General features: G+C 43.9%; 2 protein-coding genes across 2 annotated transcripts; one reads left to right on the top strand and one right to left on the bottom strand.

Annotated features, from left to right (window-relative positions):
• Positions 1–307: 307 nt before the first annotated feature.
• On the top strand, positions 308–13,440 carry LOC117730369 (V-set and transmembrane domain-containing protein 2-like protein). The gene is made up of 4 exons (XM_034532048.1): positions 308–472; positions 8,552–8,724; positions 9,880–9,924; positions 13,108–13,440. Exons 1-4 carry the CDS (start codon positions 340–342, stop codon positions 13,438–13,440), a joined length of 684 nt encoding a protein of 227 aa, XP_034387939.1. The 5' UTR covers positions 308–339.
• Positions 13,441–14,233: 793 nt separating this feature from the next.
• On the bottom strand, positions 14,234–23,332 carry tgm2b (transglutaminase 2b). Its single transcript, XM_034532689.1, has 13 exons — positions 23,018–23,332; positions 20,410–20,589; positions 19,346–19,564; positions 18,708–18,826; positions 18,310–18,438; positions 18,031–18,208; positions 17,808–17,940; positions 16,618–16,721; positions 16,294–16,533; positions 15,803–16,078; positions 15,565–15,725; positions 15,193–15,329; positions 14,234–14,701 (listed from the first exon to the last, which is right to left on the bottom strand). The coding sequence occupies exons 1-13, from the start codon at positions 23,025–23,027 to the stop codon at positions 14,551–14,553; spliced, it is 2,037 nt and encodes a 678-aa protein (XP_034388580.1). The 5' UTR covers positions 23,028–23,332; the 3' UTR covers positions 14,234–14,550.
• Positions 23,333–23,520: the final 188 nt, after the last annotated feature.

Raw genomic sequence — 23,520 nt, 5'->3', positions numbered from 1 at the left:
CTTATTTTTTCGGTTTCAAATCTTTTTGTCAAACGAACACAACTATATTTAATATAAACAATGTAAACAAGTGTGTAACATAAAACACGCACACAAAAAAGGTACAAAAAGGGGAACCACTCTGTGAGATCCCTCCGCCTAATTGACTTCACCTGCCTCCGCGCCGCCTCTCCCTCCGCCGGCCGCATCGCCTCCTCCCCGCAGAGCCGAGTGGCTCCGCCGCAGCAGCGTCTCCTCCTCCGGCTCCGAGCTGCATGTCCGCGGCGGCTGCTCCGTCCCCCGACGCGCTGACGTGAGCAGGTCCACACAAACCGAACAGCAGCTGGAGCAGTGGGCGCAATGGGAGCACTGGGAGCACTGGGAGCTCTGGGAGCCGTGATGAGGATGTTACAATACGCAGGACTTTATGTTCAACTTCACGCGGCTCTCCACGGCGCACAAGGACAGCTGGAGAACCGGGTCTCTGGAAACGGTGAGTTGAGCTCCGTCCGCTTGTTGGCTGGAAGAAGAAGAAGCTCTACTTTATTAGTTATTGGAGAGGACGGACTGGGCGGGGCTGTTATTTTAAAGTGCATTCTTGTTGTTATATAGATGCGGATTATTATGTTGGTTGTAATGATCTTCATAAGATAATTGGAATGAATTAAAACTTATGAATATCTTGCATCTCATTTTAATGTGTCCACGTGGAACTGGTTGCATAGAGGCTGTTTTTTATTTATTTTTCAAGTGATGTGAAAGATCACTTTTACTAACTTACATTCAACCCTCACATAAACTAATTATTATATGTTGTTGGACAAAGGTCTTCATGTGGGGTTATTTTGTGTTTCATTATTTCTGCAGACGATCCTTCATGAAAAATAATTGCTGCATATCTGTGATAATAGTTCATATAATTAACTTAATAACCGCAACCTCACAGATTTTATTCTGACATTAGCGAAATGAAAAACTATGCATCCCCGACCCATTAAAGTGGTGTGTTTTACATGACTGGTATACTGGGATCATGACTGGTATACTGGGATCATGACTGGGATCATGACTGGTATACTGGGATCATGACTGGTATACTGGGATCATGACTGGGATCATGACTGGTATACTGGGATCATGACTGGTTGACTGGGATCATGACTGGGATCATGACTGGGATCACGACTGGTATACTGGGATCATGACTGGGATCATGACTGGGATCATGACTGGGATCACGACTGGGATCACGACTGGGATCACGACTGGGATCACGACTGGGATCATGACTGGGATCATGACTGGTATACTGGGATCATGACTGGTATACTGGGATCATGACTGGGATCATGACTGGGATCATGACTGGGATCACGACTGGGATCATGACTGGGATCATGACTGGTATACTGGGATCATGACTGGTATACTGGGATCATGACTGGGATCATGACTGGTATACTGGGATCATGACTGGTTGACTGGGATCATGACTGGGATCATGACTGGGATCATGACTGGTATACTGGGATCATGACTGGTTGACTGGGATCATGACTGGGATCATGACTGGTATACTGGGATCATGACTGGTTGACTGGGATCATGACTGGGATCATGACTGGTATACTGGGATCATGACTGGTTGACTGGGATCATGACTGGGATCATGACTGGGATCATGACTGGGATCATGACTGGGATCATGACTGGGATACTGGGATCATGACTGGGATCATGACTGGGATACTGGGATCATGACTGGGATCATGACTGGGATCATGACTGGGATCATGACTGGGATACTGGGATCATGACTGGGATCATGACTGGTATACTGGAGGGATGGTTCACCTGAATGAGAGGATGTGGTCTGCTGGAAAATGTCCATTAAAATGAATGTTGTGGCCACTGAACAGCTCCATTTATGTATGTTCTGAATTCAAACTCAGCCACATCAGGGATTTGAACCCTCAACCTTTCTGACCCAACAACAGCAACAATAACTGTTTTTCATTCACGTCTCACATGCAGGGAAACCTGAGAGGAGAGCGAGGGAGACGATGGTCAACGTGAACCCCGTTTAAAAGAAAGCAGATTGTGAATATTGTGAATGCATCAAGACACATCTTCTATTAGCACGTTACCTCTGGGCACTGCGTGTGGAACTATACATCATCAGGTAGTAAAATAGTGTGTTTGATAGTTCAAGTCAGTTGTTTGAGGGCATACAAGCCAACGCTCGGTGCCTTCAGTGTCCCTGAGACGCATCACAGCTCCTGAATGGAGAGAATATAGAGAACGGAGAGAACGGAGAGAGGGGATCTGTGCTGCAGACGTGCTTCATGGAGGAGGGGAGGCTTGGGAAGACCGTGTTTAATGTTCAGAGTTCGGTGCCTCCTGTTGGATGAAACCCTGTGGTGAGTCTACCGGTGGCATTCTGATGAAACTACAATGGGTCTGCTGTGAGTTAGTGCTTTAATTAAGAGAAGGGGGACCAACTCAAATAATAATGAGCAGTAGTCTGGATGGAACGGACGGGGTGCACAGCGGTATTGACGGGAGGATTCAAACCCAATCACACGACGCATTTCTAATTAGTGTCTAATTGTGTTTTATAGACGTTTTCCTGAAACCACTTGTTTTGAGTGTGTGTGTGTGTGTGTGTGTGTGTGTGTGTGTGTGCTGTAAGTGATCCTTAAATATGTATTCATGTGGTACGATACAGCGTCCATTCGGCTTTAACACCGTTTCATTTCCTGTCACTTTTCGCCCCGTCAGCTCTTTTTTTAAACGTACCTTTTCTCCAGACAGATTTGCTGTTGCGTAATTCCGTATCCGATAACCACTTCATCACGGTGTCCCTTGAGACCTCTCCGCTTAGCTTGAGCTTGATCACGAGTGAATGAACGCGGCGGCGGATTTTCAAATGGATTGACCCGTCTGGGAAAAGGTTGAAAAATCAATTAGTAGCATTTCTCCCCAAGGAGTTAATTAAAAAGGTCAATAACCGCTGTGTTCTCTCTCCCGCTCCATGTCTCAGACATGTGAAGAAGAAAAGGGCTCCGGGAGGCGGCTCCTTTAACAACGGGGAACATGTAATATAGGTCTTTTAAAACCTTTTCCCCACAGTAGCCACAACAGGAACAACTGTTTCTGTGGTGAAGGAATCCTCGGGGGATTGTGTAACGCAGGTAACGTGGGTAACGCAGGTAAGGCGGCCCAGAGCCTTCACCTCTCTGTGGGCCACAATGTGTCAAAGATGGAGGGGCGAGCCGTGTTTCTGGGAGTTTTCCTTCATGTTCACAGTGATGATGATTCATCATCAACTCTGCAGCTTTCATGGCGTCTGCAAGACGGCGTTGTTGCTCCACGGCGTTGTTGCTCCACGGCGTTATTGCTCCACGGCGTTGTTGCTCCACGGCAGCATCTCCATCATGAGCGCACTGTACTTTCGCAGCGTGGGGGCGTGCACCAATTCATTCGGCTTCCAGAGGGTCTGGGAGGCCCTGCCAGTCCTCTCTGCTTGGCGTCCCGGCGCTGGCTTTCGGTCTGATGGAGCTCCGACTGCGTGGAGGCCAACGGCTCGTGGAGTCGTGATGCCACGGCGGAGGACGCTGGCGGAGGAGGCAGGAGACGGTGGAGAGAGAGAGAGAGGAGGAAGCAACGCTCACCTGGAGGAGGCCAAGGGTCACCGATGTACTGGATACGCCATCGCTTGAAGGGTCACAAGGGCAATCGTTACCTTTCATCCACGTGGAGTACAGGGTGCATTCTGGGAAATGAGCTCAGAGTCAACAACACATGCTGCTTCGTGGAGCAAACGCAGGACGAGCCGATGAGCCTCGTGTCCCGCGGGCAGTCAATCGTTGGCTCTGGAGCAGCTGCTGGCTGCGTTCTCCGTTCATTGTCTTTCACCTTCCACCTCGATGAAGGCCGAAGGTCTCGCAGCAAGCGGGTATTTCCCCGAGGAGACTCCAGTCTGTTTGCTCCGGCTGCTGATTGCGTTCCACGCGCATAATTATTGACTTTTACGCAGATTCCCAGGCTGCTTGTCACGGTTTGTCAGTGTAATTATGTGTATTTCCACATTGTGGTTATCGCTTGTCACTCCAGCCACGACTGCTGCAGGCTCCTCACAGCTGGATGCCCCGGCTGGTGGGAGTCTTCACCACTGCAGGTATCGCGCTTGACTCGCTATAAGTGGGAGATTGATAAGAATACAATATCTTAATAAAACTGCCAGGGAGCTCCTTGTTGTTTCATCCACTGTTCCCTCGGGGTTCCCCGTTCATCAAGCCAGTGAGACGCCTCCTCCCACGAGGGTTCTGTTCACGGTTTACATTCACCGTGAGACGCTAAGCTGGCTGTTTGTGTGTCTTGGTGTTAAACAGACGGATGGGACTCAGGAAGCGTTGAGTTAATGACCCCGGTTTCACTTCCTGTCCCCGTAAGGTGGCGACTTTATCGGGGGGAGAAATGTTTGCACTTAACCAAAAGAAAGATCTTCTACCATTCTTCCTGCTACCAAAAGACTACAATACTTTAACATAACTGTTTTGTGTGTGTGTGTGTGTGTATGTATGTATATATATATATATGTATATATATATATATATATATATATATATATATATATATATATATATATATATATATATATATATATATATATATATATATATATATATATATATATATATATATATATATATATATATATATATATATATATATATATATATATATATATATATATATATAATGTGTATATGTGTCCTCCACCACATTGCTTTTCTTTCATTATGTCCCCTCCTTTTCATTTTGAATGAGTCCATAGTGGATGTGTTCTTTATTGCTTTCTGAGCAATATGGAAGTGGCGTTAAAAATGCATGTAGTGTCCCGTCTTCAAGCCGGCGTCCGCTGCCTTCAGGAACATCTCGACTCAGAACAGTGTCATTAAAAACGAGACAACCCAGTGTGCTGGAGACTTCCCTGGAAGTCAATATCTACATCATGAACATGCACCATTGGCGTCAGCTCTTTTGGTTGATGTAGCATTCTACCAAGGTTATGGGATGGATTTCTGCTGATGTGATTAAAGTCAGGACACTTTGGGATGTCTGCAGACTCGTCAGGGCCCGACTGATCGATAATGTCGAGAGGAGGATGGATTAGTTTGGGCATACTCTGAATTAGTGGTGCTGATGATTCTGGATGTATTTATAGATATCTAGGAGCGTATCTGTCATAACATGTTTGCGTGTGCATTACGATGGACGCTCCATCCAGCAGATTAGGGCTGTCCTTCCTCTCTTCGTTTCCGTGTTGCATCCATTTGTCCTCCTTCACCCGTGAGCCCTCATCACTCCTGCAGTCAGCTGATCTTTCAGGTTCAGTTCAAAATGAGTTCACTCTCATATTTAAGTGCAACACGTCACAGTTCACCACCACGTGTCAAATCAGCTCAAAGGATTTGAACTTGTGAACTTCAGGCACTGATTTACACCAAAGTAGTAAACTTGACTCATATGGAGGAACTGCAGATTCTTAATTAATAATAATAATAATACAGTAATTGTCCTGCAGCTTTAAATTCAGTTTATTCGGCGATGTCGATCAAAAGAGCCAAAATGTTGTATTGAGATCCCAGAAGAGCAAAAGGCATATTAATGGTTATAAGATCCGGCCGAGCAACACGGAGCCTATACACAAAATGAGTATGACCTAAAGGTTGATTTTGTGTATTAAGAGTAAATAACCAAAAGAGTAACGTGTGTGTGTGTGTGTGTGTGTGTGTGTGTGTGTGTGTGTGTGTGTGTGTGTGTGTGTGTGTGTGTGTGTGTGTGTGTGTGTGTGTGTGTGTGTGTGTGTGTGTGTGTGTGTGTGTGTGTGTGTGTGTGTGTGTGTGTGTGTGTGTGTGTGTGTGTGTGTGTGTGTGTGTGTGTGTGTGTGTGTGTGTGTGTGTGTGTGTGTGTGTGTGTGTGTGTGTGTGTGTGTGTGTGTGTGTGTGTGTGTGTGTGTGTGTGTGTGTGTGTGTGTGTGTCGACTAGCACCAAAGTGACTCTTCCATCGAGCCTCGGTTCAGTATGCTTAATGACGGGCTTAAAACATGCAGCAGAAACACACACACACACACACACACACACACAGGTTAAGTCTCCCAGGATGCTGAGCACCAGGAGATGGAGTGAGCTGCACAGCTCTTTCCTCCACACAGATTGCCCACTCAGCCAGAGGAGGAAAGGGCGTGGAGGGGAACTGAAGAGGAGAGAGTACAGAATGGGATGGAGTGGTACCAGGAACCTCTAAAGTAAGAATGAAAGGGAGGGAGAGGAGTCTCAGTGTCCACAACAAGAGGGGGAGATGTGTGGGAGCTAGAGAGAGAGGATTTAAACAAGGAAGGAAGATTCATTGAGAAACATCTTGCGTTTGCAAAATTGGGGTCTCATTGGTTGGCGGGCGCAAAGTGCAGGAATTACCTTGCAGCCATAAGCCTGTCCGACTGCTTTGGACTCCCTGTGCAGTTTGTCCTTGACGTGACTTTGACTTCACACTCTGGTCTCAAAGGACTCAGCTAGCGCCTCCTCCAGTTCTCCTTTATACTCCACTTTGTATGACGAGGACTGTTCCTTACATTCAAAAAGCGTCTGAATTAGCATTATTTGACAAACCATGACATAAAGAGTGATAATCTCAATCGAATTTAGTCAATCGATCAGTCACGAGTCATAAAGTCATTATCATTTCAATCAAAGTGCCGTAATCGTAAAACTGGAACAACTTTTCCACTCAAAATGTATTTATTCTTAAAATGATAATATTGTAAAAGGGGGATTTGAATAATGATAATATGGAGGCTAAACTTCCCCAACGACAAAACTAATGATCGTCTGATATCGTTGCATCCAGCTAGCATGAAGTATTTAGGTATTCCATCTGTGTCCTTTATAATAAAGCCCTCGGTCCTGGATCTGTAACCAGATCATTTATTTTTCAATCAATACTTGGACTGAAGAAGGCAAATGACAACATGTAAACCACACTTGGTGTTTCATGTTTACCTCTTTACTATAGTTGTATTTTGGGTGTCTTATAAACCGTATCTGCCCTTCTTATTGGGAGGAATGGAGTTATAATATGAGTTAAATATTCATATAGCAGACGATACAAAGTGCTTCACAACAAAACACAAAGAAAAGACAAAGGAACACAATAAACGCATAAATAAAGGTAAACACTCCATTCACGTTGGTCAATGGAGACTATGAATTGCGCAATGAGATGATAATAATGTTCATAATGCCTCCCTGTGTGGTTCCTCTCATGTTCCAGATGTTCAAAACTATTATTATTAATTATTACAATGCATTGTGGGAAGTTGTGTCACACCCTCTGTGCTCTTCATCGGGCGACAGTCTTGAGTAATAAGATGTATGGAGGAAAAAAAGAATATATCATTTTTTATTAACAGCACCTTGAAACAAACTCTTACAAAGTGCTTTTTATGCATTAAAATCATCACATTCTGCATTTCCCCTCCACCTTTGAGTGAAATACATGCGCACTAATTGATTAAAGTGTTGATTCGGCCTTCCTAAAAAAGAATTAATTTCAAGACGTAATTGCCTGCTCAATAATTTTCTGTTTCTATAATAACTGCTGCTGTGAGCTGCTTCCTTACATTCCACTTTAATTTCTGAAACCTTTAACGTTCTTATGATCATCAGCGTTTTCCCTCAGATGATATTTCTGAACCACTTGGATGCGTTCGGTTCAGACGAGGTTCCTTTGTTCCTGAATGAATGAAAGTCCATCATAACGCCAGCTGTGATTATGGTCTGCAACGTGAAATATGTCCCACTGTGTTTACATAATAAATACTAATTATTACTGTGCAGCAGTCACACGAGGCGTCTTACAGAAGTCTTGTTATGGATCGTGTTTTTCTTCTTGTCCTGATATGAGGTGAGAGTTTAATTTAAAAAGAGACACGTAGGGAATGTAAATGAGCTGCGTGTGGAAACAAAACGTTGAATATTTATTTATATGTTCATATAAAATCAATGCACAGCTCCTCGAATGGTTTATGTGCATCATACTTTCACTATATTATCTGTATTATAGGTTGATACTGTATGAATATTGCCTGCACTTCATTTAACTGACTGATTTTATATTTCATTGTGTAGAAGTTAATTGTTATTGCCTGTTTTTTGCCTGGACCTTCGGCAGAAGGATTGTATTATTCACATATTTGAATAGCTTATTATCACAGTCTGGACACAGTTTAGATGAATATAGAATAAGCAACGCTTTCATCTCACAATAACCACAGGCCTGTTGAGCCGAGGCCGTGTGTGTGTACGTGTGTGTGTGGTGTGTGTATATATATATATATATATATATATATATATATATATATATATATATATATATATATATATATATATATATATATATATATATATATATATATATATATATATATCCCTGAGAAATATAAACGTGGAGGATTTGTCCTTCCGGTCGTCGTCTTCTCTAAACTTTAGTCTCCGTGTTCCTTTGCAGCTCTCTTCACGGAGGCGCCGCGTGACGTCACGACGCAGAGCGGCGAGGACGTGGAGATGGCGTGCTCCTTCCGAGGGGCGGGCGCTCCCTCCCACCTGCTGGAGATCCAGTGGTGGTACATGAAGGACCACAGAGACCGGCAGGAGAAGGCGGATCCCATCGCCATGAACAACGTGACCCTTGACCCTGTGATTTAAAAGAGTTTATATTTATTTGTGATAAGCGGCCCAATAAGATTGCAAAGTGGTGCAAATTTACAACAAAGGTGTAAAAAGGGAGGAAAACAATACTTTAGATAATGCATCATGATAAATAACATGCCATTCATAGGAAGAGCACATTATGGATGATGGGCTCACCACGTAGGGCTGTCGGGATACAACAGGATATTATACGTCATAAACACGGCATGACGTTTCAAATAAGAAAATATCAACGACATTGTGTGTCCATCATAATGATGTACGTTCATGTGGTGTGTCGATATGAGATACACGGAGTAGAGGAAGAAGATCAATTATCCTAAAAAACAAGTCTCACGTTTCATATGCGGATATTGAACCCTTTTTATCCCACAAAACAACATGTGGGCTTTCCAGTAAACAACGGACAGTATGGAACCAATGTTCCTTTATCTTTGAGATGCATATGGTTAGTGATGAAAGCAACCTATCATCACATAACCACACACATATATCTTATAGGAGGGCTTTTATTTCACCCAGCAACCTCAAGGTTAAACATAGATTTTTTTTTCTGCATCACTATTTCCGTTTTTGCATTTCTTTTCTTGGGACTGAAGCTGAAGGAACCCTCTGAAGGAACCCTCTGAAGGAACCCTCTGGCACGGGAACCGACGGATAATTGCTGATTAGCATGTGCGGGCACCGGGGGAACAGGTTGTTTCTCTCCCGTCATGGCGGATGCCCGGGCTCCCCTGTCGTGCCTCTAACGCCATAATTGGCACTGAGAAAGAAATAGATTTAAAAAAAAAAAAATCTGTCTGCCGCATGCAGAATTTAAACCGATACCCAAAAGAATACCTCTGCATACGCAATCCACGCGCACTCTCCTGCTCAGAGGCTTAGGTGCGTTGTGGTTGTAGAGCTCGTGCACACGCACATTCAAACATGTACGTATAAGCATGCCATGCACACATAAATCTGAGCCCCCAGAGAGAAACATGGGAACGAAGAGGACGTCTTGTGAGGAAAAGAAACGCTGAAAACATCAAACGTGTTTTCATCCACGCCGATGTTTTGCTTTTTGTGAGCTGTTTTTAGAAATGTGCTTTCTGATGCTAATGCATCATCCATGTTCCTGCGCAGGTTGAACCCCTGGAGGAAACCTCCAAAGACGCCACCAAAATCAGTGTGAGTTTGATCCTGCGTCAACAAGCAAGAACAAAGAAGACCACTCGCTGAGTCTTCCTTTCAATATTATGAATATGAAAGACATCAGCTTCATAAAGGAGTGTATAACACATGTTTCTGCATGTTTCTTCATAAGCTTCATAAAGGAGTGTATAACACATGTTTCTGCATGTTTCTTCATCAGCTTCATAAAGGAGTGTATAACACATGTTTCTGCATGTTTCTTCATAAGCTTCATAAAGGAGTGTATAACACATGTTTCTGCATGTCCATCATACAGCTTCATAAGCTTCATAAAGGAGTGTATAACGCATGTTTCTGCATGTCCATCATACGGCTTCATAAGCTTCATAAAGGAGTGTATAACACATGTTTCTGCATGTTCATCATACGGCTTCATAAGCTTCATAAAGGAGTGTATAACACATGTTTCTGCATGTCCATCATACGGCTTCATAAGCTTCATAAAGGAGTGTATAACACATGTTTCTGCATGTCCATCATACGGCTTCATAAGCTTCATAAAGGAGTGTATAACACATGTTTCTGCATGTTCATCATACGGCTTCATAAGCTTCATAAAGGAGTGTATAACACATGTTTCTGCATGTCCATCATACGGCTTCATAAGCTTCATGAAGGAGTGTATAACACATGTTTCTGCATGTCCATCATACGGCTTCATAAGCTTCATGAAGGAGTGTATAACACATGTTTCTGCATGTCCATCATACGGCTTCATAAGCTTCATGAAGGAGTGTATAACACATGTTTCTGCATGTCCATCATACGGCTTCATAAGCTTCATAAAGGAGTGTATAACACATGTTTCTGCATGTCCATCATACGGCTTCATAAGCATCATAAAGGAGTGTATAACACATGTTTCTGCATGTTTCTTCATAAGCTTCATGAAGGAGTGTATAACACATGTTTCTACATGTCCATCATACGGCTTCATAAGCTTCATAAAGGAGTGTATAACACATGTTTCTGCATGTCCATCATACGGCTTCATAAGCATCATGAAGGAGTGTATAACACATGTTTCTGCATGTTTCTTCATACGCTTCATGAAGGAGTGTATAACACATGTTTCTGCATGTCCATCATACGGCTTCATAAGCATCATAAAGGAGTGTATAACACATGTTTCTGCATGTTTCTTCATAAGCATCATAAAGGACTGTACAACACATGTTTCTGCATGTCCATCATACAGCTTCATAAGCTTCATAAAGGAGTGTATAACACATGTTTCTGCATATTTCTTCATAAGCTTCATGAAGGAGTGTATAACACATGTTTCTGCATGTCCATCATACGGCTTCATAAGCTTCATGAAGGAGTGTATAACACATGTTTCTGCATGTCCATCATACGGCTTCATAAGCTTCATGAAGGAGTGTATAACACATGTTTCTGCATGTCCATCATACGGCTTCATAAGCATCATAAAGGAGTGTATAACACATGTTTCTGCATGTCCATCATACGGCTTCATAAGCTTCATGAAGGAGTGTATAACACATGTTTCTGCATGTTTCTTCATAAGCATCATAAAGGACTGTATAACACATGTTTCTGCATGTCCATCATACGGCTTCATAAGCTTCATGAAGGAGTGTATAACACATGTTTCTGCATGTCCATCATACGGCTTCATAAGCATCATGAAGGAGTGTATAACACATGTTTCTGCATGTCCATCATACGGCTTCATAAACTTCATGAAGGAGTGTATAACACATGTTTCTGCATGTTTCTTCATAAGCATCATGAAGGACTGTATAACACATGTTTCTGCATGTTTCTTCATAAGCATCATAAAGGAGTGTATAACACATGTTTCTGCATGTCCATCATACGGCTTCATAAGCTTCATGAAGGAGTGTATAACACATGTTTCTGCATGTCCATCATACGGCTTCATAAACTTCATGAAGGAGTGTATAACACATGTTTCTGCATGTTTCTTCATAAGCTTCATGAAGGAGTGTATAACACATGTTTCTGCATGTTTCTTCATAAGCTTCATGAAGGAGTGTATAACACATGTTTCTGCATGTCCATCATACGGCTTCATAAACTTCATGAAGGAGTGTATAACACATGTTTCTGCATGTTCATCATACGGCTTCATAAGCTTCATAAAGGAGTGTATAACACATGTTTCTGCATGTTCATCATACGGCTTCATAAGCTTCATGAAGGAGTGTATAACACATGTTTCTGCATGTCCATCATACGGCTTCATAAGCATCATGAAGGAGTGTATAACACATGTTTCTGCATGTCCATCATACGGCTTCATAAGCTTCATGAAGGAGTGTATAACACATGTTTCTGCATGTCCATCATACGGCTTCATAAGCATCATGAAGGAGTGTATAACACATGTTTCTGCATGTCCATCATACGGCTTCATAAGCTTCATGAAGGAGTGTATAACACATGTTTCTGCATGTCCATCATACGGCTTCATAAGCTTCATAAAGGAGTGTATAACACATGTTTCTGCATGTCCATCATACGGCTTCATAAGCTTCATGAAGGAGTGTATAACACATGTTTCTGCATGTCCATCATACGGCTTCATAAGCTTCATAAAGGAGTGTATAACACATGTTTCTGCATGTCCATCATACGGCTTCATAAGCTTCATAAAGGAGTGTATAACACATGTTTCTGCATGTCCATCATACGGCTTCATAAGCTTCATAAAGGAGTGTATAACACATGTTTCTGCATGTCCATCATACAGCTTCATAAGCTTCATAAAGGAGTGTATAACATGTTTCTGCATGTCCATCATACGGCTTCATAAGCTTCATAAAGGAGTGTATAACACATGTTTCTGCATGTCCATCATACAGCTTCATAAGCTTCATAAAGGAGTGTATAACACATGTTTCTGCATGTTTCTTCATAAGCTTCATGAAGGAGTGTATAACACATGTTTCTGCATGTTCATCATACGGCTTCATAAGCTTCATAAAGGAGTGTATAACACATGTTTCTGCATGTCCATCATACGGCTTCATAAGCTTCATGAAGGAGTGTATAACACATGTTTCTGCATGTCCATCATACGGCTTCATAAGCTTCATGAAGGAGTGTATAACACATGTTTCTGCATGTCCATCATACGGCTTCATAAGCTTCATGCTTCGTCCCCACCAGGTGGTGAAAGTAGCCGGCAGCAACATCTCCCACAAGCTGCGTCTCTCCAGCGTCACGCCGGCGGACGAGGGCACGTACGAGTGCCGCGTCATCGACTTCAGCGGCGGCGGCGCGGCGGAGCGGCGGCGGCACCGCGTGCGCGCCCGCCTGCAGGTGGCGCCGGAGTGGAGCTTCACGCCGCAGGAGCCCGGCCGGCGGCCGCAGGGGGGCCCCGAGACGGAGGGCCCCGAGACGGAGGGCCCCGAGACGGAGGGCCCCGAGACGGAGGGCCGGGACCTGAAGAGGAGGGCGGCGGGCGGCACCACCGACTGCACCGGGAGCTGTGGGCTTTAGACCGGGCCGTGACTGGTCGAGAACTTTTAGAATTGCATTTCATGAATGTTATATTTGTTTTAACACTATAACACTACGATGTTTGTCAAATAAAATAAACAACTGTATTCCTTCATGCCTCATCCAGATAATATAAATTAAATTATTACTGTAAATTCACGTTTGTCACTGTGGACCTTTGCTGTTATCGAGAGGTTTATTAGCACGTTAATCAAACCTTTGTCATAACTAGTGCTGCTGTTCGCTGTCTGTTCTGTTCAATACATCCCTTTCAAAGGACCTGGCTCTGTTTTCATCATTCTGGTATTCAGGGTTATGTTTTATTACTATCGGCGGCACAAACTCACATGTTTGTGGGTGCTCGTGCGTCCTTAATGTGAACTGTGAGGGGTTATTATATTTATTTTAACACAAACAACCTTTTCTGCGTCCATCTCAAACATAGTTTATTGTTTTTTTAATCTGCTATAGGGTTGTAAAATTATAGTTGATGATAGATTCCATGTTCAAAATGATCTGAACATGTTGAATAATGGCTTTAATGTTGACTTTTACAGAAGCCTGTTTTAATACTTGCAACATCTGTTTGTGGCCAGAAGAGGGCAGCACTTCCTCTAACTTTAGGAAGATGAATCCCACACACACACACACACACACACACCTGTGTTGATGGTAGAAATATTGATTGATTGATTGATTGATTGGTTTTAGGCCATCAGAACCAGCAGTTCAAACTAGGTTGGATTGTCGCACTAATTATTCAAATAAAAGATGTAAACATATGCATTTGTGCTCAAGGTCAAAAGTCCAGTTGTCTTTTAATCGTGGCACAAAAAGAAGCATAAAAGTAGTACATAGTACTTAAAATGCTCTCCATCACTTCAGATCACAGCACATGTTAAAAGTTGTGCATGCGCAGGTTTGATTAGCCTTAATGAGTACAAAGCATTCACATTCATAACAATAGATGTACATGAAGCAATCAGGATATACGGGGAGACTCAGGAATAGAAAAGCATGTGTTAGAAGCATCCGCCTCTCTAGACGGCTAAACGGGGAACAGCCCTGACTTCGGAGTAGCTGCATTATTATTATCGGACTGTAAAGCTTTTATTTTCCAATAATGACGTTTCTGTATCCCTTGACGTGACACAGCTGGTTGCTGTCGAAGTCGACCACCAGCTTCCTCAGCCCCGAGCGGGTCGGCGTGAAGTAGACCTTCACCTTGGCGTCTTCCCCGGGTCCCACGGAGGAGCCCAGCCTGGAAGGTAAATATTTAAATATCAACGTTGTGCCACACACTCAAGAGGGGATTTATTACAGCCTTATGATTGCATAAATATTTAGATAATCGAGTTCCACCGACGTAGGACTATTTATGGAGATGATGTGAACGGAGCTGAGGACTGAAGGTTATCAAAAAGAAGTATTCTTTGAAAACAGTTTCATTATTCTTTGGCCGAACAATAGCCATGAAAACACATCGTGCGGACGCATCGTGCCCGACTCATGTCGTCATGAAGTCATTGATTGGCTTCTCCTTACTTTAATTGAATTAAATCATGGAGAGATGACACCCAGCCCAACATCTGGATGACAAACTCTTCCATTCCACAAATGTGATGATTTGTTTAGAAGGCCAAACATTGTGAAACATTTGATGTTGTTTTCCGGCTTCTTTCGTCTCTCTTTCGAGAGGGAAGACGTTCTAAGTCGTGTATCTGTGCGTGAAGAAGGAGCGACTCATGCGACCTCTCCGAGATGACGCCTCCTGCGGTGAGGTTGGCCCCCTCGATGCTGAAGCAGCAGTTCTCCAGCGTCTCCGGCAGAGGGTTGCGGAGCGTGATCTCTGCAGCCAGCTTTCGATTCTCCTTCGGTTCGCCCAGAATCTGCAGAGCCAACATCACATCCAGGCGTTGGTTAAATGAACAGGTGGTCCGATACATGCATCCCGATACTGATACGAAGCTTTTTAGCCTCAGACTTGGCTTTTTTCCACTCTTCTATAAATGTTTAGAGGTTTTTTTGACTTTTAAATTGCATTTAATTGGACGTAACGTTTGTAAATGTGTTGGCATCGTGAGTGAAAAGTTGTCTCTATCTCTAGTTTGCATTCGTACTCACTCTGACTTTGATTTCAGGGTTCTCCAGGACGATGTTCCTCACGGCCAGCGTTGCGTCTCTCGTGGAGTAGTCCATCAACAGAGCGGCCACGCGGATCAAGTTGTCCTCGGTCAGCAGGCCGCCGTACTTAGAGTAGTTCAGCCTGAGCGGAACTCGCCGGTCTAGAAGGACGCGCACGGCGAGTTAAACACTGCGTTTGGCACGAAGCCCGCGACCGCCTCGCTGCGACTGGGCTCACCTGCTCCCGGGGAGAGTTCCACGTTGAGCAGATCTTTAAAGCCACAGTTATCTCCCAGAATGCCGGTGTAGGAGACGGCGCAGGACCCGAACACCAGGCGGCACTTCTTCTCACTCTGAGTGTTGTTCGTGACCACGGCGAACACGTCGAAGTCGCAGCCCTTCCTCATGTCCGAGGTCACTTTGATGGCGAGGTCCAGGCCCTGGTTCTGCTGCTGCTGGAGCAGCTTGTTTTGGTGGCCGGCCTTCTGGAAAGCCTCCCGCTCCTCGTCAGAGCCTGGACACATAAACACGAGGAGCTTCAAAAAGCATCCGCCCTCCCCAAGACATGTCATCTCTACATTTAACATGATTGATTGCCTGTTTACGTAAAAGAGCTTAAAGCTACCCTCCTTAAAAAAGATGAACACTAATACTGACATGTAAGAATGTTGATGCGAGCGGCTTGTTTATAGTTTCAGCACCAATGTATTATATTTAATGTCCATCTACCTTCGGGGTACTTGTACAGGTGGGTGATGTCCTCTCTGGCGTCGCTGCCGACGCTCTTCGTGCTGATCTTCTGGCCGACCACCGCCGCGCTGGTGACCCTCGACGTGCCGCCGTCGGGCTTCTTCATGACGGTGACGACGTCGGCGTTGACCTCGGCGAAGACGAACGGGGCGTCGTACTTGAAGGTGAGCTCGCCCTCCTTGATGGCCCGGACGGGGACGGGGCCGCAGCAGTAGGATCCTGAAGGGGGGGGGGGGGTGTACCTGTGTGAGGACGGGCCTCGAGTCACTCAAGGCCTCGCCGGCTCGTCTGATGGTTCGTTACCTTCGCTTTTCTCCTGAGGGGTCGGGTCGCTGACCTGCCAGCCGTCAAAGTGGGATTTGAGGTCCGGCCTGGTCATCCAGCTCTCCACCCAGCAGTGGTAGTTCCTGCAGAGACGATGTGCACCATCAGCTGGACGCATACACGTCATGCACGTGATGTTTTTTCAACAAAGACATCTCATCGCTGTCATTACCAAGTTTTTTGTAAACTCTATGGAAAAATCAGTCAATATTTAAATCAGTGGATCTTTCAAAACTACATTATTGGGAAGTAAATCTGATTGAATACTGTTCTATTTAATATGTGGTCACACGGCCAGATAATAAAGTCTCAAATGTCTCACTTTGAAATCATTGTACAGTCGTCCTCCTAATGTTACACCCATATTTAGATTATAGATACTTTATTTATCCCATATTTAGATTATAGATACTTTATTTATCCCATATTTAGATTAGATTATAGATACTTTATTTATCCCATATTTAGATTAGATTATAGATACTTTATTTATCCCATATTTAGATTATAGATACCTTATTTATCCCATATTTAGATTAGATTATAGATACTTTATTTATCCCATATTTAGATTAGATTATAGATACTTTATTTATCCCATATTTAGATTATAGATACTTTATTTATCCCATATTTAGATTATAGATACTTTATTTATCCCATATTTAGATTAGATTATAGATACTTTATTTATCCCATATTTAGATTAGATTATAGATACTTTATTTATCCCATATTTAGATTATAGATACTTTATTTATCCCATATTTAGATTAGATTATAGATACTTTATTTATCCCATATTTAGATTAGATTATAGATACTTTATTTATCCCATATTTAGATTATAGATACTTTATTTATTCCCAGGGGGACATTTCTTTGTTGCAGCATGTTTACAATATATAGAGTACAATAAAATAAAATAGCAGGGCATATTACATTTAAGAATTTAAATAATAAAATAAATAAAATAAATAAAATAAATAAAATAAATAAAATAAATAAAATAAATAAAATAAATAAAATAAATAAAATAAATAAAATAAATAAAATAAAATAAAATAAAATAAAATAAAATAAAATAAAATAAAAATACAACGCTTTATCCTAATACAGCTTTTGTCTTCAGAGTGTGTTGATGCCAAACGGCCCCGCCTCCTTCCTACCAGATCATTTCTCTGGACTGGATGAGTTCTCCTTTTTCGTTGATGTGGCGTTCGATCACCAGGTCGCCGTTGTTGTCGTGGGCCGACAGGTAGTTGGTGACGACCCGGCAGGGGATGCCCAGGGCTCTGGACACTAACGGGGAGTTGAAAAAACAACCGGCGTGAGTTTTTTTGCGATTGCGGGATGCATTATCAGAACTGTGTGTTTTGCCTCCTGTCTCACCCGAACAGGCCACCGCGGCAAACACCCAGCACTGCCCGTAGCGGACGGGCTGGCAGGCTTCGGTGTCCCAGTTGCGCAGAATCTCCACACTGCCCCTCCAGAACATGGGGCTGACTCCGCCTTCGTAGCCGTCTGTCCATTTCCCCAGCAACACCCCTTTGTCATCGTTACAGTTCACCTGTCAAGGCGAAGGGAAGGAGTGTAAAGCATGCGTGGACATGAATAAATGACGTCACCTACACCTGGCTATGCAAATAAAAACAGATGAACGGAACTTGCCATGGCGCTGAGCACTCTGGAAACATAGATGGGGTTTCTCCTCCCTGAGCAGTCCTTGCCAGGGTTCTTCAGACATTTAGGATTCATATCCAAAATCCTCAGGCAGATGTCCAGGATTCCACTTTCAAACTGTACAGAAAATCATAATCAAAAGAGAGATTAGACACGGCGCATGAGAATTAGATGTTGCGTAACTCTGCACACGCATAGCACCACTGCTCGAGCCAAAGTACTCAAACTGTGTGTCAGATGTCAAAGAACAGGCTCCTCACACCGCATCAGATATAATAACCTCCGCTCATTGCCGTGTCAAATGATCGGAAAGTTATTGCCCGTTTCAAGTGGATGCGTTCCTGTTATCAGGAGTAGAGTGTGTGTTACCCCTCCGGTGTTGGTACCTGTCCAAAGTTCCAGGGAGTTGTTATGGGATGCTTGTAGCTGCCTCGATAGATGATCCCATCCTGAGACAAGACGTACTCGGCCAAGCTCTGCTGGTTGTCCATATAAACCGCGTCTCCTGTTGCCAACACACATTGCCATACCATAAATGTAAATAAGTGGAACATGACTGGAAAGGTATTCCCTTCATCTCTTGGAGAAAAAGAAACACACACGTATGTTATCTTCACCCTGCAGATGACGGAGTGTTATGAGTTACATAAGAAGATCAGTATTGCTCCCTTTTTCTGTACATTCAATATAAAGTACATTCAGAAGCCGGTTAGCCTAGCTTAGCATAAAGACTGGAGAAACATCTGCTGTCGCTTTGTCCAAAAACCAGCTTAACGACACACAGCGAGGACAAGACTTCATGAATAGCCTGACATTGTCCTTTTTAAACACGTGGTATCTGTTTGGATTAAACGAGATGTGACATGTTTATTTGTGAGAGTTAAGGGTGCTAACAGGGCCAGGCCAGCTGATTCCCTCTGTTTCCATTCTTTATGCTAAGCTAAACTGGCTGAAATTCAGAACTATTGCTTACACATCTGTATAGTATTCCATTAAACCACCGCCGATCATCAGGCTCACCCACCTGTGCACCACGGGTTAAAGAGCAGGATGAACTGGATCCGCCCGGATCCGCCCAGGGTCAGGGTGTAGCGGCCGATCGGTGCGTCGGGGGCGGCGCAGACGGACAGGGCCACCATGTCCCCGGGGGGGCTGGTGACGGCGGCGCTCCAGCAGGAAGCGTCCACGTTGGCAGACAGACCAAAAGAGGCCCTGGTGCCATACTGCTCAGAGGGTTGAGGACCTGCATGTAGAGGACGACACGCTGAAAGCCCTGAGATTACGTGTGGGGGGGAAATAAAAGCCTGAAACATTTGAGTCTGGGGAACGCTCAGGGAACATGTGTTCACTGTTTTCATAACCCCCAATTCAATTAAGTTCAAACATCTCTGGAATCCTGAGTGACGGCATTTCATCACCACAGTTGTTCGGGACTTAAGTCTCTCCGTGCGCCCTCAGTTCAGAGTTGAACTCTGGTAAATTACGTAAACGTGTAAAATCGTTCAAAAGAAGGCCGCTTCCTTCTCATTGACTGGGGTTGAAGGTCGGACTTTGAGTCATTAAAACATATTTGACTTTCACAGGCGGACAATGTAATCTATGATTATACACACACATGCATTTCTGTTGGAAAGCAGGAACTTCCTGTTTGGCAAGTAGCAGCTGTCTTATCACAGATTATCCAAATATGAGCTGAGGAAAAGAGTCAGATGGTTTTCAGTGTTTACAGCAAACTCATGAGCGTACAGTATCCGAGGCTCCCAACAATAACAGCAAAGTGCACTCGCGCCCACAGAATAATAAGAGCGGGGGTTAACAATAAATATATACCCAAATAATATTTTACAGCTGGTGAAAATGTGCTCCTGCTAAAAGCCATTAGCCGGGTCACAGAAACCCTAACGAGGGAAAATAACATCACCGCTCCCTTCCTCTCTCACAAAGAAAATAATGTCCACAAAAACACGCGGTGGGTTCAAGTGTGACTTCCTGAGTAGGAAGAAATCTTTTTGTCTGTGCTAACCTCCACACACACACACACACACACACGTTCTCTGCATGGACAGAGCAAGAAGATGAAGGCCCTACCCGTCTCCGCGACGCAGTCCAGAGAGCTGAGCCCCGGTTGGTGGCTTCCGGAGCGGAGGAACAGGCTGATGGTGAACGGCTGGCCTCTCCTCACGATCAGACGCTCGGCGCCGTTGAGGTCGGTGCGGTGGTCGACGTTGTTGAACTCACACTCCAGGTTCCAGCGATCGATGTCCAGAGCTTTTCGGGAAGAGAGAAAAGCTTAACACGCGGCCTTATTGAAGAGGTGTTTATTACACATCTATAACACATCTCGACTCTTGTACAGAATGCCGTCTCTTTGTATTCACTACGAAAGTGCATATAAATCTATTTTCAGCCCTGTTCTTGGGTATGATTTTAATACAATAGGAGGTTAGTGTATATGTTTATGTAGCACTTGAAATGCCACAACATAGCCTGAAGTGCAAGTTGTAAAACATAAAGCTGTGTATGAGGGATATTTAATGGCATTCATAAATAACTCCCTTTTTGGCAGGCGTGGGTTGAATTAAGCAGAACATGGAGGTTCACTGGAGGCTGAATGTCTTCATGTGGCCAGGTGTGTTTTTTCATATTCCGCTTCCCAAGCTACAAACTGATGTTTATAATAATGTTTTGATGTAAAGGTGTTTCACTATTCCGTGGAAACAGCAGTTATGCTCAGATACTTGTGCTTTCTGTCTGGATTCGACGAGAGGTGACTCCTTGTGAAGCGTGCTCACACACAGGCGCTCCTTCTCTCCAGGGCGCCTTGCGACTAAAAGGATCCCACCCTTTGAATTTCCTGTTTGTGGGGAAAGTCCGGGTCCTCCATGCTCCTCCTGCTCCACGAACCTCTCCCCATACAGTGTGGTCTTATTCAGAGGAGCCCTGGAAACAGGTTGTAGTTTCTAGAAGACACTCGGGTCAACACAAACCGAGTTGAAAGGCTTCCTGCTGTTTTACATCAGGAAGTCCTCCATTCCTCCGTGTTCCTCACGGCTCTGAAGTCTGACTGATCTCCACCTTCGTTCAGGTCACAATTGAAGACGTGTCATTAAAACATATTTGACTTTCACAGGCGCCCCCTTTTCCTCGAAGTCCTTCAGCTTACACATTTGATCTGTGCAAAATTCAAAGAAATATCCGCATTGTATTTGAGCACAGATGAACAGGCTGAGGAAGCATCTGAAGAAATAAACTCTCCATCTCTGGTCTTCACGTTCTCCTTTTGAAGAGGGGAGGAGTTTTTACTGTACAAAAGAGTCCAATAAAAGCGACGCTCGGCGGGCGGAATGTGAAATCTATTACAGAGATTGATAACACATGAACGTCCAAGACGCACAGCAGCAGCCTAATGGTGCGACGGGAAACTGACGTCATGCTTTCTGTGGAGATTTGGGAGCGTTTTTTTTTGTGTGTTTTTTTTGCAGCCCCCTTTGCAGCAGCATGTGGCAGATGGTGCACACGCGTGATGCACAGCCAACCTCAATGCCTTTTTTCTATTGCAGCTCGCAGTTTTATTCCGATGGGTTGCGTAACTTTTAGCAGCACAACGCTCTAATATGAAACGTATGGACAAAAGATTCCTCAGCCTTGACCCTGCTCTCTAGAAGCTGGACACGAGGACACGCCCCCTTTACCAACGCTGACCCACACAGAGGGACCGTCTCACTGTGGGCAGCATACGCCTAATAAGGTCATTAAAACAAGCAGCCGCTGGTTCAGTAAACACCGCTTGAATCCTGGAAAAATTAATACGCTCCCATCAGAAATGAATGGCCTTGTAGGTAACACCCATGGTGACTCCAGAGCTCCATCACAGACACTTTACATTTCAAAGAAGTGCTTTGTAAATACATTTCAACGGGCGCCACCATGATAAAATATTGAAAATGGCAAAAGCACTTCTTTTATTTTATTTTCTGTTAAATACGCACACCTTAAAGTACACAATTCTGCCTTTTCTGACGTAAAATGTCCAACAGCATGCTGCACACAAAAGGTCAAAGACATATTTACAACTTTAGGAGGTGATTCTCATCAACCTGGAGGTTTGATTACTTTCTTATTAGGGGGTAAACTTATTTTAAGGGTAAACTATTTGTAGGGTTGTGTGCGTGTGTGTGTGTGTGTGTGTGTGTGTGCTCCAGCTGCTTTGAGCATGCTATTCTAAGGGGTCCCAGCAGGGCAACAACAATCAACTTCTCAGACATGAGGGTGGAACATTTTTCAGATGCTTTGCATTTTAAATCTTAACTTTGAAACCAGCATGCAGGGTGATGATGTGTGCAGGCTGTGGTCACTCCGCATCACTCTTTGTCAGACACACATTAACTCCTCAGTATTACTGAACCCTGAGCATCAACATGCACTGAGAGGGAGTGAGACTTTGAGGTGCACTAAAATAAAAGAAATGGTGTGAAGAAAACCTCAAAGTAAAGTCCTGGGGGGACTGACCAATGGCATATATATATATATATATATATATATATATATATATATATATATATATATATATATATATATATGTATTTATATATATATGTATTTTTAACCATCTCGTAATAAACTTCTTTTTAAATGTCAAACACTTTTACCAAATGTGACTGGGTTAATCCGCTGCAGAGAAAGTAGTCCCACGTACCTTGCGCCATGCCTGCTGCTGTGTTCTGCCGTGGGTGGTGCTTCGCCTCGCAGTGTCACTCCACTCCGCTATCTCGGTCTTATTTGTAGGTCTGATGGTGGGGGCGTGACCCCCCTCCTCACCCCCCCGCAGAACGCGCCCCCTTTTCCAGCGTGCACGGACGCGAGCGACCCCGAGCCTTCCGTGCATCCGCTGATTCACTTGCAGACGGTAACGTGACGTCAGAACGATGGATTTTGAGGAATCGGGTGGTTACCAAAGAAAGAGCACGCGCTGTGAACTTGTTGACCCCCCCCTGACGAGGAGCAGTCCAGCCGGAAGAGGAGTGCACGTGGTGTAAAGGTGAGAGGTCATGGTGGTGGGTGGTCACTGGGTTGTGCAATAGTTAAAAGGGGAGTCTGGAGATATTATGTATTTTCTTTGTTGTTGTTGTTGTTGTTGTTGTTGTTGTTGAGAACAAAACCCATGAAAAGATCAAACAAACAACAAACTTAAAGTAACCT

Source organism: Cyclopterus lumpus, chromosome 5, assembly GCF_009769545.1.
Source record: "Cyclopterus lumpus isolate fCycLum1 chromosome 5, fCycLum1.pri, whole genome shotgun sequence".
NCBI lineage: Eukaryota > Metazoa > Chordata > Actinopteri > Perciformes > Cyclopteridae > Cyclopterus > Cyclopterus lumpus.
This window is presented reverse-complemented; position numbering and strand designations above follow the sequence as displayed.

Bases quoted from the DNA above. Each gene is read 5' to 3' on its own strand.
- LOC117730369 (XM_034532048.1), top strand. From the start codon at position 340: ATGGGAGCACTGGGAGCACTGGGAGCTCTGGGAGCCGTGATGAGGATG. The intron at 473-8,551 runs GTGAGTTGAGCT...GTTCCTTTGCAG, and splicing joins GAACCGGGTCTCTGGAAACG to CTCTCTTCACGGAGGCGCCG. The intron at 9,925-13,107 runs GTGAGTTTGATC...CGTCCCCACCAG, and splicing joins AAGACGCCACCAAAATCAGT to GTGGTGAAAGTAGCCGGCAG.
- tgm2b (XM_034532689.1), bottom strand. The intron at 18,827-19,345 runs GTGGGTGAGCCT...TGTTGGCAACAG, and splicing joins CTTTAACCCGTGGTGCACAG to GAGACGCGGTTTATATGGAC. The intron at 16,722-17,807 runs GTAGGAAGGAGG...TCGTCTCTGCAG, and splicing joins CAGTCCAGAGAAATGATCTG to GAACTACCACTGCTGGGTGG.